Source organism: Heterodontus francisci, chromosome 4, assembly GCF_036365525.1.
Source record: "Heterodontus francisci isolate sHetFra1 chromosome 4, sHetFra1.hap1, whole genome shotgun sequence".
In the NCBI taxonomy this organism is placed as follows: domain Eukaryota; kingdom Metazoa; phylum Chordata; class Chondrichthyes; order Heterodontiformes; family Heterodontidae; genus Heterodontus; species Heterodontus francisci.
In genome coordinates this window covers 175,383,876-175,401,660 of record NC_090374.1, presented here as the reverse complement: position 1 = coordinate 175,401,660, position 17,785 = coordinate 175,383,876, and the positions used below count along the sequence as shown (strand labels likewise).

The following is a 17,785-nucleotide window of genomic DNA, read 5'->3' as shown; positions in this document are numbered from 1 at the left end:
TGTATGTACTAAATAAGTGGTTGGGAACACTTGCATAAAGTGAATCTGCATCTCAATACACTTTTTTTCAGCACTTTCCAAAAGTGAAGGCAATTTTTTTTTCAAAGGCTAGTTGGTGGAAGGAGGAGAGGTGTTGCTGCTAATCTTTCTGTTTTTCTTTGCAAGTTCCATTCATCAGTATATCTTACTCGAAATGTCAATGAATTTTATCTTTCAGTATAGGAGGAGTTCCATATGATGCCTTGGATAAAACGAGTTTATTGTGTTGCACCAAGATTTCTTGTATTGAGTGAAATAAGGTTTCATTCTGAGATTTCCTTAGCTGATTTGAAAAGCACATCCCTGCAAGATACGCTTTATCTACAGATAACGTTTTAGTCGTAATCCATCAAAGGTCCCATTCCAAGGAAACAGTGGGGAAAGGTCAGATTTCCTACTTCAAGGCTACGACGTATGTAATGGCCTTGCAATGTTCAGCCAGTGTTTAATCTCCTGTTTCCTTTATCAGGGCCACTGAGTCCAGCTTTCAAGCATAATCTATTGTGTGAAAGAAATGGCCGTGAAAAACAGATTAACCAGTATATTTTTGGGATTGACTGCTGTTATCTTATAGTTTTGCTTCAGTGTAAACACCATCCAGTTGCATTTGGACCATGTTGATCTGGACAATTATGACTAATCACATTTTTAAGTTGCACTTGATTGTCCGTTTTGTTGTTTTGTATAAATTTGATAGCAAGGCCACTAGAAAGCAGTGGGATTCTACTCTGCATGTGTAAGTTCATTATCGGGCAATAATGGGTAGAGCACCCCAGTATACATCATCATCTGTTAATTCAAAAAAGTCAATTTTTTCAACTCTCCCAAAACATCAAATTAATAATTTGTTAACTGATTTATAGGGGAAGGCTATATTTTCCTGCAGTCCACACTCAGACTCAGTAAACCAGTCTAACTTTTTTAATAGCTAGATTTATGGTCTCACAAATCATTGTTATATTAAGCTCTTTAAATATTTTGGAATGTGCTTTACTGAAAACATTTGACATTGTTAAAGCTTTTGTTTTCAGTTTTGTGGTCAATTAGAATTATGAGAATTATGGAATCCACTTTTTATTTCTTGGCTTTGTAAGAGTTCATTGTCTCACCCTACCAAATGGGAGCAAGGTCATAAAGTCATACAGCACAGAAACGGGCCCTTTGGCCCATCGTGTTTATGCCGGCCATCAAGCATCTATCCTAATTCCATTTTCCAGCACTTGGCCCGTAGCCTTGTATGCTATGGCATTTCAAGTGCTCATCTAAATACTTCTTAAATGTTGAGTGTTCCTGCCTCTACCACCCCTTCAGGCAGTGTGTTCCAGATTCCAACCACACTCTGGGTGAAAACATTTTTCCTCAAATCCCCTCTAAACTTCCTGCCCCTTATCTTAAATCTATGCCTCCTGGTTTTTGATCCCTCTGCTAAGGGAAAAAGTTTCTTCCTATCTATCCTATCAATGCCTCTCATAATTTTGTATACCTCAATCATATCCCCCCTCAGCCATCGCTGCTCTAAGGAAAACAACAAAGGTGCACTGGTAGAGAATTGTTCTAAATGATTTTCTGCTGTCCCTTTCATTGTATGCTTCATTGGACCTCCTTGGGTGAGTAGCTGAGCCACCGAGAGCAGGACAGCAACACATTGCTTTTATACTGCAGCCTGGATTTGGAAAAGCTGCTATTTTATTTAGCTCCCAGTGTCTGCTCTACAGCTAATCCCTGAACCAAGTCATGGGTTAGACTGTGTCAATACAAACTGAAAGATCACTTGGCAACAGTCAATGAAGACATTTGCCTTCACGTAACAAGTGTGAATAGATCTTGTGCAATACAAGATTCCCATGATTCTAAATTTGTAGCTTGGTTAAAATCTCATCTGGAGTCCAAGCCTGGGTTGGAGTTTGTAGAGTAGTTATTTGAGTTCTGTGTCTCTACAAGTGATTTCATCCCATGCTATTGTGTTGTGTGATCATCATGTATCATAAGTGTCAGACAATGACCATATCCACAGCAGAGTCCAACCACCTCCCCATGACATTCAGTGGCATTACCATCGCTGAATTGTCCACCATCAACATCCTGAGTGGCACTATTATCAGAAACTCAACTGGTCAACCACATAAATGCTGTGGCTACAAGAGTAGGTCAGAGGCTGGGTATTCTGCAGCGAGTAATCCTCCTTCTGACTCCCCAAAGCCTCTCCTCCATCTACATGTCAGGAGTGTGATGGAATACTGTCCTCTGGCCAGCATGAGTGCATCTGTCAAATATTCAAGAAGCTTAACGCTATCCAGGAAAAAGCAGTCTGCATGATCAACCTATCGTCCACCTCAAACATCCAGTCCCACCACCACCAGCGTACCATGGCTACAGCGTGTACTCCCTACAGAATGCAGTGCAACGACTCACCGAGGCTTGTTTGATAGCATCTCCCAATCTGTGACCTCCACTACCTAGAAGAACAAGGCCATCCAGTATATGGAAACACCACCAGCCCCATGTTTCCCACCAAGGCCACAGCATACAGACTTGAGCATAAATCACCATTCCTTCACCGTCACGATCTCAAAATCTTGGAACTCCTTACCTAACAGTTTTCTTTTCAATTGTTCAGGTTTTCTCTAATGTTCCTATATTAAATTTCTGCCCTTCTTTAAAGCAAAACATTAGTTTTAGTTGGAGATGCAGATTATATGCAAGTTGTCGTATTTTCTAAAGGGTCAAAGGTGATGCATTTAAGGGGAAGCTAGATAAACTCAGTGGCACGGGGTGTAGTGAGGCAAATAGTATGGATGCATTCAAGGAGAAGCTGGATAAACACAAGAGGGGGAAAGGAATAGACTGCTATGCTAATCAAGTGAGATAAAGAGGGATAGGAGGAGCCTCGTGGAGTATGAACCTTGGCATGGACCATTTCGCCCAATGGCCTGCTTCTGTGCTGTACGTTCTGTGTAGTTCTATGTAACAGCACTGTGGGGAGCACCTTCAGCATTTGAACTTCAGCGGTTCAAGAAGGCGGCTCAGCACCATCTTAATGGCATCTAGGTATGGGCAGTAATGCTGGCCTTGCCAATGATAAAATCCCGAGCATGAATTTAAAAAAAAAATCTGAGGCAGCAGACCTCCTTCTGAGAATTTGTTTTCCAGTGTAAGTTTTCAAGCTTGTAAGCTAGTTGCACACTGAAGATCCGCTGAACTGTGATCGAAGGCTGTACAGTTTTAGGTCAGCGTGTTGCTTTGATGTGTGCAGCTGTTGACCTGGGTCCTACATGGCTTAGTTGTTAAAACTGCATTATAGGTTTTGACTTGATTAGTGACCAACAGACCTGAGTATTTATCAACAGAGACAGGTCACAGTGAGTGAACAGAGAGAGGGTTTGCATGTTTTTAGTAAAATGAAGGCAAGCAACACTAGAAGTATTACAAAGGCAAGATTCTGTGGATGCTGGAAATCTAAAACAAAAACAGAAAATGCTGGAAATACTCAGCAGGTCAGGCAGCATCTGTGGAGAGCAAAACAGAATTAACGTTTCAGGTCAATCACCTTTCATCAGAACTGGCACAGATTAGAAATGTTACAGGTTTTGATCAGGTGAAAGAGGGGGGGGGGGGGGGGCGGGAAGAAGACCGAAAGGGAAGGTCTGTGATAGGGTGGAGGGCAGTAGACAAATGATAAAAGGTTTCATAGTACAAAAGCAAGTAAAGAAACAAAAGATGTGTCTGGATGAGGTGTAGATGGCAGTGTGACAGCTGTCCGAGCACAAAGTAAAGGGATTTAAAAAGAAACAAGGTTGGGGGTGGGTGGACAAACAAATTTTTTAAAAAAATTGAGAATTTATGAAAATTTATGATCTGAAATTATTGAACTCGGTGAGTCCTGAAAACTGTAGAGTGCCTAATTGAAAGATAAGGTGCTGTTCCCCAAGCTTGCTTTGAGCTTCATTGGAACACTGTAGTAGACCAAGGACAAAGATCAGAGTGGGAGCAAGGTGGAGAATTAACAAGACTAGCTTGGGGTCGTACTTGCGAACCGAACTGAGATGTTCCGCAAAGCGGTCACCCAATCTGCATTCAGTTTCTCCAATGTAGAGAAGACCACATTGTGAGCAGCGAATACAGTACACTAAATTAAAAGAAGTATAAGTAAATCGCTGTTTCACTTAAAAAGAGTGTTTGGGGCCCTGGATGGTGTACTGAATGTAGATCTTAATGACTTGGTGCTTTTGATTGCATACTGCAAATGTCTTTAATTGTTTCCTACAGAAGGTAAGTGATTCTAATAATCGGTCACATTATATTCCAAGGCCTAGTCTTGGTAAATTACTCCATGGTACATACACCATGACAAATATGTACTTTTTGAACTGTTTAGAATACAATGTTGCAAAATATTTTGGAAGGGGAAGGGGAGGAGTCAGAATTCATGGTCCACGTTGGAACCAGTGACATCGTTATAAAACGTGTTGAAGTCCTTCAGGCAGAGTTTCAGTGGCGGAAAAAAAAATTAAGAAATAGTACCTCAAAGTTAGTAATCTCAGGATTACTCCCATTGCCACGTGCTAGTGAGTACAGAAACGGGGAGATAGTGCAGGTAAATGGTGGCTGGAGAAGTAGTGTAGGATGTGGGGGTGGGTTTCAGATTCCAGGTGGAAGGGGCACCTGAACAAGATGGACAGGTTGTACCTGAACAGAGCTGGAACTAACCTACTAGCTGAGAGGTTACCTAGTTCTGCTGGGGAGGATTTAAATTAATTTGGCAGAAGAAGCGGAATCAGAAAATAGCAGAAGGGAGCAGAGCTGAGATCAGAGGACAGAGAGAGAGAGAGAAACAGAAGCAAAATTGGAAATATCCCAAAAATGACAGGGACTAGATGAGGAGACATCTTGTTCAATGAAAGTTGTCTGGAACACTCTTCCTGCAAACATGGTGGAAGCTGATTCCATCAATAATTTTAAATGCAAGTTGGACAGGTGCTTGTGGATGAGGAACTTATAGGGTTACAGACAAAAAGCGGGATGTGGGACTAAGCACAATTGCTCTTTCAAAAAGCCAGCACTGGCACAGTGGGCCGGATGGTCGCTTCCGGTGCTTTAAGTTTGTATGAGCTGACACATGGCTTCCTTTTATTGATACTGAATATCTGTCTGTCTTGGGGAGGAGGGGAGATCGGGTAGCTTGTATGTGGCATTCTGATTAACCAGGTAGTACTCCAAGGTGCTATTGATCAACCTGACTGACTGACTAATGGAACTTGTTTGCTGAACTTCTCCCACCCCCCCCCCCCCCCCCACCCCTCCACTGCTCCACATGACACTAATGAGTGGGGGTAATCTAGCAGGACAAGTGGTGCTCCGTGCTGGTAAACTGCAAGGTTTTAGCTGGTTAATTTTGAGACTTACTCATACAGTTGCTTGGGGTCCCTTCACTTCAGCTGTTGCCAATAAATTTCTGGGCTTCAATAAATGGGGCACCTCTCTGTGGGAGAAACTGCACTCCATATCAGAATTACTTATGAATTTCTAAGTACGTGTGTTTGGAAACACTTCAGCATGGTGATTAGTTTCTGCTTATCCGATACCCTACAGAATACATTTTCTTTTCAATTATTCTGTAAAATTAGGCCATCTCTACCAATTTATTTTTGGAACCTTTACTGTAAGGCTCTGCTTAAAGAAACGGGAAATTTAACAATAGTGCCTTTTTCATTGGTGGAAGATTATGGTTATTTAAGATCTTCTCATAGTGGTGAAATTAATCTTCCAACCCTCTACATGGCCTCATTCCACAGAGAACTGAATTTGAATCCAGGCCACACTGATGAATGGCTTTCTGCTCTACTTCAGGAATTCAAAGTGAACAGGGCTGTAGGCAAGATCTATTGTAATGCAAAGAGCTTTAACTTGCATCTAACTCCTGCTGTATTTAATAGGCGGATGCAAAAAGTGGGACAAAGTTTAAGTTGCAGCATTGGCAGTCTCCTGCTTCTGACCTTATTTTAAAAAAGGCTGTTTTTGATGACAATGGAACTACTAGGTGGCGCAGTACTGGCACATGCGCGAATGCAGCCTCATCGACTGAAACACTGCTGTCTGCGTGTCTCCGGCAGCTGCCAGTAATAAAATGGCACTGCTCAATTTGTCACAAACGAATTAAACCCAAACCCACTCAATGGCTGGGATCGTCACCTCCATCCCACCCCCAACACGCTCCCTCTCACACCCATCTGCTCACTACTTGCTTTCCGCTGCCTCCCCTCAGCCACTCGCTCCCTGCGTTGTGCCATCACCACTTGGCTGCTCACTCCACCTTCGGAGGCCCATTCCCCCGCTGCTTCTTTGAGCAGCGATTGGCTGGGGGGTGGGGTAAGCAGCAAGGTCATGAGGGAGGGGCCAAATGGGTGAAGTGGCGAGGCCAGGAATGAGCGTCTGGGGGGGCAGCAGGGAGGGAGCGGCCAAGGGAGGGCGAGCAGCGATGCGGGAGGGAATGGCCGAGCGGTGGGGTGAGGGGGAGGCCAGGAGCAAGTGGCCAAAGTGGAGAAGCAGCGAGGCCGGTAGGGAACAGTCGAGGGGGTAAGGGGTGGTTACTGTTGCGGGGGAATGGAGCCGGCGATTGCAGCCATTGAGGGGGGTGAGGCAACACTCGAATGTCATGATGTCTGATGCCATTGCCTGGTGACTTCGATGCGCAGCTTCATATTGGCAAGCTGGCAAATGTTCGGGCACACTGACGTTGACGAGCGCTCTGTGCATGCTCTGCGTTGTCTGAAGACACTGTTTTTTAAAAAAAAAATTGATTCTTTTCTCCCCAGCCACCACCATTGGTTTACAAGTCTCTCATCACCTTCCTTCCCTGTTGTATTGTGAGTTCGTTGTTTGGAATTAGTTTCCTGGAATAAATAGGGGTGCAGTGTGGTATAGAGCATATATAATGTCTGAGATTTTATTTATAGTCCCCTCACCCTCAAAGTAGCTACAGAAACGCATCTTGAATGGTTATAGTTTGTGATGTATTTTGGGGGAAATGAGGGAAAAAAATGATTGAACTGTGTAATGTATTTTAAACTGCACCACCCACCCCTATCAAAGCAAAAACCTTGTTTAAGGCAGCTTCATTTTCCATTCAACAGGTATGGGATTCGTCCAGAGAATGTAATCCTGTATGGTCAGAGTATAGGCACAGTACCTACAGTGGATCTGGCTGCTCGATACGAATGTGCTGCAGTCGTCCTTCATTCTCCCTTGATGTCTGGTATGCGTGTAGCCTTCCCAGACACCAAGAAGACCTACTGCTTCGATGCGTTCCCCAAGTAAGTGATTTTTCTTCTGATGTTCACAGAATCATTGCTGGTTAGGTGAGTGCTAGCGGGGTTGAGTTTTAATTTTGTAATATGGGTTCTGTTAAAGAAATGTGGATTTTTGTTGTATTCGTCCAGCTCAAGTGAGGCAATGCTGTATTTAGTAAATCTTCTCCAACTCCAGTTTCGTGAGATGCTACGCCATTTAGAGTCATTTACGGCACAGAAGGAGACCATTTGGCTCGTCGAGTCCATACCGCCCCTCAATGGAGCTATTCAGTCATTCCCACTCGATCTTCATAGCCCTGCAAGTCTATTTCATTCAAGTGGCCATCCAGTTTCCTTTCTGAAGTCATTTATTGTCTCCACTTCTACCATCCTTGTGGGCAGCGAGTTCTAGGTCATTACTACTCACTGCATAAAAGACTTCTTCCTCATTCTCCCTACATCTCTTGCCCAAAACCTTCAAGCTGTGTCCCCTAGTCCTTGTACCATTAGTTAATGAAAACAGTTTTTCCTTGTCTAACTTATCTAAACCCGTCATAATCTTGTATTAAGTCTCCCCTCAATATCCTTTGTTCTAAGGAGAATACTCCAGTTTTTCCAACCTAACCTTTATAACTAAAATCCTCCATCCCTGGAATCATTCTGGTGAATCGCTTCTGCACCCTGTCAGAACCCTCCCATCCTTCCTGTAGTGTGGTGACCAGAACTGGATACAGTACTCCAGTTGGGGTCTAACCAGAGCTTAATAAAGGTTGAGCATTACTTCCGTGCTTCTGTACTTAATGCCTCTAATTCTGAAGTCCAAGATCCCAGTGCTTTACTAACCACTCTCTCTATGTCCTGCCACCTTCAAAGATTGTTGTACATGCACCCCCAGGTCCCTCTGTTCCTGCACACTCTTTAGAACTGCACCGTCAAGTATATATTGCCTCTCCCTATTCCTTCTGCCAAAATGCATCACCTCACACTTGTCAGTATTAAATTCCATCTGTCACCTCTCTGCCCATTCTGCTAGCCTATCTATGTCCTGTTATAAGCAGTTCATATCATCCTCACTGTTTGCCATACATCCATGTTTGGTGTCATTGGCAAATTTTGAGATTCTACTGTATTCCAAGATCCAAGTAATTTATATATAGCAAAAAAAGCAGTGGTCCTAGCACTGACCCTTGGGGAACACCACTGTCTACCATCCTCCAGTCTGAAAAACAACCATTCACTATGACTCACTGTTTTCTGTCTTTTTAAGCCAATTTTTATTATTCAATTGGACACTGACCCTCCTATTCCATGAGTCTCAATTTTGTTAACCAGCCTTTTATGTGGTACCTTATCAAATGCTTTCCTAAAATCCATATAAACAACATTCACTACATTCCCTTCATCAACATTTTCTGTTACTTCATCAAAAAGTTCAATTAAATTAGTCAAGCATGATCTGTCTTTTACAAATCCGTGCTGGCTATCCTTAATTAACTCCAACCTCTCCAAGTGTGTGTTGATTCAACCCCCCCCCCCCCCCCCCCAATTATTGTTTCATAAACCTTGCCTGTCACTGATAAACTAACTGGCCTGTAGTTGCTCGGATTGTCCTTGCACACTTCCTTCAATAAGGGTGTCACATTTGCTACACTCAATCCTTTGGCACCTCCCCTGTATCAAGGGAAGATTGGAAGATTATGGCAAGCCCTTCCCCTATCTCCATCCCCACTTCCTTTAGCAACCTGGGATGCAACATACAGACCAGGTGACTTACCTACACTAAGCATAGCCAGCCTTTCCAGTACCTCCCCCATCTCAATTTTTACCCCATCCATTGCCTCTACTCTCTCCACTTCTACTGATATTTTGTCAGATTCCACTTCCTTAGTGAACACAGATGCAAAGTATTAATTAAGTATATGCCTTGTGCTGCGCCTCTAAGCATATATCATCCTCTTTATCCCTAATAGGCACTACTCCACCTCTTACCACCTGCTTACAATTTACATGACAGTAGAAGATTTTGGGTTCCCTTTTATGTTGACTGCCTTTCTATTCTCATATTCTCTCCCTTTGCCAGTCTAATAATCATCTTCACCTCCTCTCTCAACTTATTGTATATGGCCTGGTTCTCACCTGAAAAATTCACTTGACAATGCATCATGCACGATCTTTATTGTTTCATCATTATCTCTATCTCCCTCATCATCCCAGGAGCCTTGTTATTGCTTTCTTTACCTTTTGCTCTCGTCGGAATGTACCTAGCCTGTACCTGAAGCGTCTCTTCCTTAAAGATAACCCGTTGTTCTGTTGCAGCTCTTCCTGTCGGTCTTTGGTTCCAAAATAGACCCCTAACAGTGCAGCACTCCTTCCGTACTGCACTGGAGCATCAGCCTTTTTTTTTGTGCTTAATGCCCTGGAGTGGGACTTGAACCCACAACCCTTCTGACTGAGACAAGAGCACTACCCACTGAACCATTGATGGAGAATGTCCACGAGTGTAATGGTCATTTTACAGAAACCGCACAACTCCAGAATATCCTTACTTTCTCCTTGGAGCATTATCCGGTTTCCTGAAGATTACTGTTTTGTCAGGTCTTATCTCCCCAACAATTTGGTTTAGGACTTGTTGTTAAAAGCTGTTCTACCAAATTCAAATTGTTTCTGGATTTCTCTGCCTCCTTAGGCATAGTATCCGTATACTGTGCGGTGGAAGTCCAAATTCATGCATACCTATATATGTGTGTTACGTTGTTACAAATATAAATACCATAATAGCTGGTATAAGAGATGCAAAATGTGATTTTGCTTTATTTACTTCAGATTCCTTTTACTTATATTTTAATTAGTGTCTTGTTGAATTTCGTCCTTTAATAGAATCATCATTTTTAAAATACTTTTATTATGCTATGCTAGAAACATGGAGCATGATCCTGTGCTAACATTGCAGCAGATAAATGGTTAATACAGAGTGAATTCCAAAGTTAACCTGATTAGCTTTCAATTGTGTTTTAATGGTAGTCTCCAGGAATAGCTGAATCAAAACATAAGTGGGTGCAGAGGCTGGAACACTGACATCTGTGCATCAGAGTTCCTAAATGTAATTTTTGTAAGCTTTACTAGCCTTCTAATAAAGTAAACCAAACCACCACTACCACCACCACAACTATCACTAAATCTGTGTATTTTAATTTCTCTTGATAGCATTGACAAGATTTCGAAAATAGCCTCTCCAGTGCTGGTCATCCATGGGACGGAAGATGAAGTCATCGACTTCTCTCACGGATTGGCATTGTATGAGCAATGCCAAAGGCCAGTGGAACCACTGTGGGTAGAGGGAGCTGGTCACAATGACGTGGAGCTTTATGGACAGTACCTCGAAAGACTGAAGCAGTTTGTTTCTCAAGAACTGATGAATTCTTAAATGAAATTTTAATATGCAGGAGCTTTTTTTGTGTTTTTTAAATTTGTGACTGCTTTCCATTTTTCGTTGTCAAACCATATATGCAACTAATATAACTGAGAAAAGCCTTAAAGGGCTTTGTTTGCAAAATCAAGTGCTGTCCTTAGGATGATAGAGGTTTGCAAACATAAATAATGGTAATTGATACCAATATTTAAAAAAAAATAAAATTGGAGCATGCAATCAGTTTGTCAAACTGGTTTAGGGAGACCCTAAAAAAAAAAAATTCCCCATTCTACTGTTCAAATACTTTAGATAATTAATAATGTGCTGTATGAAATGTTTCTTTCAGTAATCATGCACATAGTTAATTGTTGCTTTGTACATATTGCCAAATAGATTAGCTATCAATAAGGAAGAGAATTAGATTGAAAAGGCCTTCTGGAATGCATCTCAGTAAATCAACTTAAATTTTCACAAATATACTGTGGATGCTGGAATCTGAAATTAAAAACAGAAAATGCTGGAAATAGATTCAGCAGGTTAGGCACGATCTGTGGGTAAAGAGAAACAGAGTTAACCTTTCAGTTCGGTGACCTTTTTTCAGACCTGATTTTCACCTTGTGATGTAAAATCCTTAATGGGATTAGTCTTTTTTTTTTAAAAAGTAATTAAAATACTTTAAATTGGAAAGGTGTGTTAATAAAATCTTCACCATTTACTTGAGCTCAAAGACTTTGCAGGAAGCTGAACAGATCTTTATGAAGTCAAATGAAGACATAGTGCAGGCTGTGTTTTTCAATTCAGTAAAGGCACTTGAATTTCCAGTAAAGCCACTTATATAATCAGTAATGTAAATCTAATGCAATACGTGTCTGATACCAGTAGCAACTGAATTATTCAGTGCTCCAATTGCATACTTGTCAGGGTAGTGTTTGGGGGGTGGTGGAGAAGAGTTGGTGTGTGGGTGAGGATAGGGGCAGTATCTTGGCTGCAGGGTTGAAAACAAGAAGCATTTGCCGATTACACAAGGCTCATGCCATTGAGCAAATTCGGTGCAATCAAATGTTGCACGCAGCTTTTCAGGGAAAGCTGACTTTAAAATAGCGTTTAAAATTCTCCTTGCATTTCTTTTACAAATTTCACTGCATGGGGATTTATTTTCAAGTGCCGAATTTACTGAGATGCTCAACCAACAAATTATATCTACATTTCCTTTGCACACAATTTTAACATTGTGGCCGCTCAGGTTTTGATTTTGTCTTGCTGATCATGTGAATAAACTCTGGTTTCAGATTACACATACTTTTTTGTAAATGCAAGAGAGGTGCTTGTCAAAACATATTAAATGTCTGTGTCTCGACTGATTTTTTTTCATTTTGTTTTGGTATAAAACAAGACCTTTCGTAATGAAGTTTTTTTTCCACCTTTTTTTTGTAGTGGGGTAGGGGTGACGGGAAGAATGCCAGGTTTGCAGAGTTGGGCACTAATCTTATTAGAGGATAGTTTTAATGGAAAGTAACCAATACACTGTAATACTGCATTCTTTTCAGGTGTATTGCCCCACCACTCCCTCTTAGTGTTGCATATGTTAAGCTGTCTAACTGGGGCAATGTAGAGTGAATGCATTTAAATGAACAATGCAAAATTGAATTCTTTTAAGGGAGGAGACAGGTTTTAACACTATGGTACTCAAAGTAGCCTTACAGAATTACTACTTTTTTTAAAAATGTGAACGTGTAAATGCTTGTAATTTTTATTTGGATTTTTGTGCTGATGTATAATCCCATATTTCTGTATATCATGACAAAAGTGCTATTTGGCAGTCAATTGTATCTTGCCTGTGGAATAACCGTACAAGTCCAATTTATACATTCAGTGTCAAATAAAAAGTGGCAAGCAGGCATTGCCAGCATTGATGCAATATGCTTTGTTCTAGTAGTGCTATCTTCAGAGCTCAGTACTGCAGTAGCCAACTGTTATACTTTGCTGGAGTACCCATTGTTAAAGCCCGATTATCAAACAGGATATGGCATCTTCAAGATAAGTCTTGTAAACTGTAATTGGCATCCATCTGTATTCCTTTACCTACCCCAAATCCACCCATTGCTGGAAAATATCTATAGTATTTATTCTTTGAACTGCTCCTGCAGTGTGTAGTATTCGGCTTGTTGCTGGTAGCATGGAATTAGCACGTTATCCTGCAGTTTCACGGTGCATATTGTGTTTGTTCTCACTTGTATAGATCTTTTGAGCTAAAATATGGCATTAACTAACGGATAACCCAGCTGCGATAATTCAGTACTCGTTCATTTCCAGCAAGCATTCGAGTTTTCATTTGCAAATCTAATCACATTTTACAAACCCAGCACTATCTCATTCGCCCAAATGGCAGAAAAATTCTCCTGCATGTGTACCTGGACCGGTGGGTGGGGGTGGGGGAGAACTGAAAAAATACTCACTTGTCACTTGTGCTCATCTCATAGAAGTTGGAGAGACCAACAACCCATTATCCAAATACCCCAAGATCATATATTAATTGTAACAAATGTTCTGTCTTTCCAAGTGACTGGGTGTATCTCACTGTGCTATACAGAAATAATCCTTTTTTATTGAGTGGTATTGAACATACAACCTTCTGTATTCTGGGGCTTGCTGAATTTGATGGATTGTAAGCTCACTCCCATAGATAAAAATGGACCCATGCTAGCCACACAGTGCCAGTGTGATGTCATTAAACCAATTCACTCTGTGTGCCATTTTTGACATTTCTAAAAGAACAGTGTAACTGCTGGTGGCTCCCTCTCAGAAATCAGGTGAGAAACAGCGGAGGTGAACATGATGACGTGAAATGGATGGGTTACTTATTTGGGCAGGTAACTTGAACAGCTGGGATAGTAGCAATTGCACATTACCAGCCTAAACAGATAGGTGCCATATATTAAACCACTTTGAAGTCGTGTGAATTCTGTGTTTTATGTAACCATTGTTTAAATGTGAGTTAATAGAGTGTCCTGTGGCATATGAAACTCTAGTCCTTTTTACCGTACTGACTACTGAGCAAATTGAAACTACCTTTTACCTGTTTTGTTATGCTTTTTTCTGTTCTACCTGATGCGGGCAGATTGGTACTTTTATTATTATAGTTGAATTAAACTTTGATTTAAAACACGCAAGCATTACTGTATATCTTCTCCTTCGTCATGTTGTTCACATCTGCTCAGATCACCACCAAATGCAGGATTGGGGAAAGAAAAACAAACTAGAACTAATTTCAACATCTTGCATGAAATTGATTAAATATTCTGTTATTTGTGCGTAAAATAAGTAGATTTGTTTGGCCTGGAAATCCATACTAGGGGGAGGAAAAAAGCATCCCATTTGTGTACGCCTGCATTTGCAACTCACATAACTGGTTTGCACTGTTGGTTGCTTATTATAAAGTTTGTCCAGTGTGAATTGTATCTCAATTGTAGGGGGCTCACTTCTGCTACACACACCCCCAGGCTTTTTAACAAGATTACATTATTGCTGCACTGCTCAGCCACAACAAGCAACAAAATTTCAAAGGAACAGGAGAGCTGCTGCGCCCCTTCATTCTTTCCAGTCAGCTGTAGTGCTCCCCACATCTGTAGTAAACGTGCAGGCAGCATATGATGATTAAAATGAGCTGAGGTCAGCTCCCACCGCAGTCCTATGCACAATGCTTTTCCCACACGCACTGCAACAGCCATTTGTTTTGGTGGGGAGGCCCTTCTGCATCAAATGATGTTGAGGTAGGTAACATATGAATAATTTTTCTTGTTTTAAAAAAGCCCTCATTCTTTGAGCCTTGAAATGAAGTTTATATTATCAAAATAAACCTAGTTAAAAGTGGTATCATTGGATATCCTTTCTCGTGCTGTCCTGTTATTACATCCACCATCTGGCTATGAATATTCCATGCAATCTTTACCATATGCGTTGATTATAAATACTATTCTGTACTACAGTTAATAGCATCACATAGAACTTACAGCATAGAAACACCCTTTCAACCCAACTGGTCAATGCCAGTGTTTTTTCTACATGAGCTTCTTCCCACCCCTCTTCTCATCCTATCAGTATAACCTACTATTCCAATATAATAAAAGCAAAATATTGCAGATGCTGGAAATCTGAAATAATAACAAGAAATGCTGGAACTACTCAGCAGGTCTGGCAGCATCTGTGAAAAGAGAAGCAGAGTTAACGTTTCGGGTCAGTGACCCTTCTTCGGAACTGACAAATATTAGAAAAGTCACAGGTTATAAGCAAGTGAGGTGGGGGTGGGGCAAGAGATAACAAAGGAGGTCCAGATTGGACCAGGCCACGTAGCTGACCAAAAGGTCACGGAGCAAAGGCAAACAATATGTTAATGGTGTGTTGAAAGACAAAGCATTAGTACAGATTAGGTGTTAATGCACTGAATATTGAACAGCAGCAAGTGCAAACCTGAAAAAACTAAGATGAAATGAAATAAATGCAAAAAAAAAGATTGTAAAAAAGAATGTAAAAAAAAAAGGAAGAAAAAATAACTAAAAATGAAAGTAAAATGGGGGGCTGTCATGCTCTGAAATTATTGAACTCCATGTTCAGTCCGGCAGGCTGTAGTGTGCCTAATCGGTAGATGTGATGCTGTTCCTCGAGCTTGCGTTGATGTTCACTGGAACACTGCAGCAATCCCAGGACAGAGATGTGAGCATGAGAGCAGAGGGTTGAAATGGCAAGCAACCGGAAGCTCAGGGTCCTGCTTGCGGACTGAGCGGAGATGTTCCGCAAAGCGGTCACCCAGTCTGCGCTTGGTCTCCCCAATGTAGAGGAGACCACACTGAGCAGCGAATACAGTATACTACATTGAAAGAAGTACAAGTAAATCGCTGCTTCACCTGAAAGGAGTGTTTGGGGCCTGGGATAGTGAGGAGAGAGGAGGTAAATGGGCAGGTATTACACCACCTGCGATTGCAGGGGAAGGTGCCATGGGACGGGGACGAGGTGGTTGGGGTAATGGAGGAGTGGACCAGGGTGTCGCGGAGGGAACGATCCCTTCTATTCCTTTCTCTCTTGGATTTCATGGTACTCAACAATAAATTGACCTGGTTCTGTGTTTTTCAATATTGTTTTCAAACTGTTTGTTTCAAAGGGAAGCTTCAGGGCTTTGATAATATAAAGAACTTCTAACACCTTTCTCTCACACTCTTTTAATACATTTAGTAGTAGAGAATGTAGTTCCAATTTGAAATCTCAAGAACAACTTGCATTTGTATAGTGCCTTCAACAGTAAAACATCCGAAGGTGCTTTTAAGGAGGAATTTATTTTTTATTCATTCATGGGATGTGGGAGTTCCTGGTAAAGCTTGCATTCATTGTCCATCCCTAATTGTCCTCAAGAAGGTGGTGGTGAGCTGCCTTGAACTGCTGTAGTCCATGTGGTATAGTTACACCCATAGTGCTGTTAGGAAGGGAATTCCAGGTTTTTGACCTAACAATTGTGAAGTTATAGCAATATAGTTCCAATCAAAATGGTGCGTGTCTAGGAGGGGAACTTGCAGGTGGTCGTGTTCCCACGTCTGCCCTTGTCCTAGGCGGTAGAGGTCGCGGGTTTGCAAGATGCTGTAGTGTATCTTGTAGCTAGTACACGCTGCTGCCACTGTGTGCAGGTGGTGGAGGGAGTGAATGTTTAAGGTTGTGGATGGAGTGCCAATCAAGGAGGTTGTTTTGTTCTAGATGGTGTGAGTTTCTTGAGTGTTCTTGGAGCTGCACCCATCCAGGCAAGTGAGGAGTATGTGCATAAGTCATTGAAGTTGGCAGGACAGTTTGAGGGAGTGTTTAATAAAACATACAGTATCCTGGGCTTTATTAATAGGGGCATTGAGTACAAGAGTAAGGAGGTTATGTTAAACTTGTATAAAGACACTAGCTAGTTCAGCCTCAGCTGGAGTGTTGTATCCAGCGCCGCACTTTAGGAAAGATGTGGAGAGAGTACAGAAAAGAGTCACGAGAATGGTTCCAGGGATGAGGAACTTCAGGTATGAAGATAGATTGGAGAAGTTGGGACTGTTTTCCTTGGAGAAGAGAAGGCTGAGAGGAGATTTGATAGAGGTATTCAAAATCATGAGGGGTCTGGACAGAGTGGATAGAGAAAAACAGTCCCACTCGTGAAAGGATCGAGAACAAAAGGGCACAGATTTAAAGTGATTGGCAAAAGAAGCAAAAGCAACATGAGGAAAAACTTATTCACGCAGCGAGTGGTTAGGGTCGAGAATGCACTGCCTGAGAGTGTGATGGAGGTTTAATCGAGGCATTCAAAAGAGATTAGACGGTTATCTGAAAAGGAAGAATGTGCAGTGTTATAGGGAAAAGGGGGAATGGCATTAAGTGAATTGCTTATTCAGAGAGCTGATGCAGACACAATGAGCCAAATGACTGCCTTCTGTGCTGTAACAATTCTGTGAGTATTCCATCATAGTCCAGTTTTCACCTGAACCGTGCTGGGACCTGTGTTCTGGTGAATCATATAACTAGTGCAGTAGAGAGGGCTAAAAGCTAAATAGTGGAGGCGAGGGATCAAGTGAGGGAAGGTGTGATAACTTAGAGAGAGGAGAAAGCAAGAGTGCAAGGTAGCAATAAGGGAATTGGTAATCTGAATGTGGCAGGAAGGGAAGATTGGAGGGAAGTAAAACTGGTAACAGGAAGTGGAAAAGTAGTAAGCGAAATTAGAAGACAGATGAAATGAAGGCAAGCATCAAGCAGGTTCAGAATGTGGAATAATGTTAAAAAGACAAAGTTAAGGGCACTCTATCTGAATGCACGTAGCATTCACAACAAGGGAGATGATTTGAAGGCACAAATCGAGGTAAATGGGTATGATTTAATTACCATTACAGAGACATGGTTAAAGGGTGATCAAGACTGGTAACTGAATATTCAAGGCCATTTGTTATTTAGGAAGGATAGGCAAAAAAGAAAAGAAGGTGGGGTAGCGCTCTTAATAAGGGATGAGATCAGTACATTAGTAAGAGGAACTTGGATTGAAGGA

The 17,785-nt window shown here is 41.6% G+C and overlaps 1 protein-coding gene across 1 annotated transcript in view; it reads left to right on the top strand.

The window, feature by feature from the left end:
* Positions 1–13,899, top strand: part of LOC137369414 (alpha/beta hydrolase domain-containing protein 17B) — a 77,373-nt gene extending 63,474 nt beyond the window's left edge. Inside the window, exons 2-3 of the mRNA XM_068030594.1 lie at positions 7,170–7,349; positions 10,530–13,899. Of these exons, the coding sequence (XP_067886695.1) occupies positions 7,170–7,349; positions 10,530–10,749 (400 nt within the window). The 3' untranslated portion in view covers positions 10,750–13,899. The remainder of the gene's footprint in view (positions 1–7,169; positions 7,350–10,529) is intronic.
* The last annotated feature ends 3,886 nt before the right edge of the window (positions 13,900–17,785 follow it).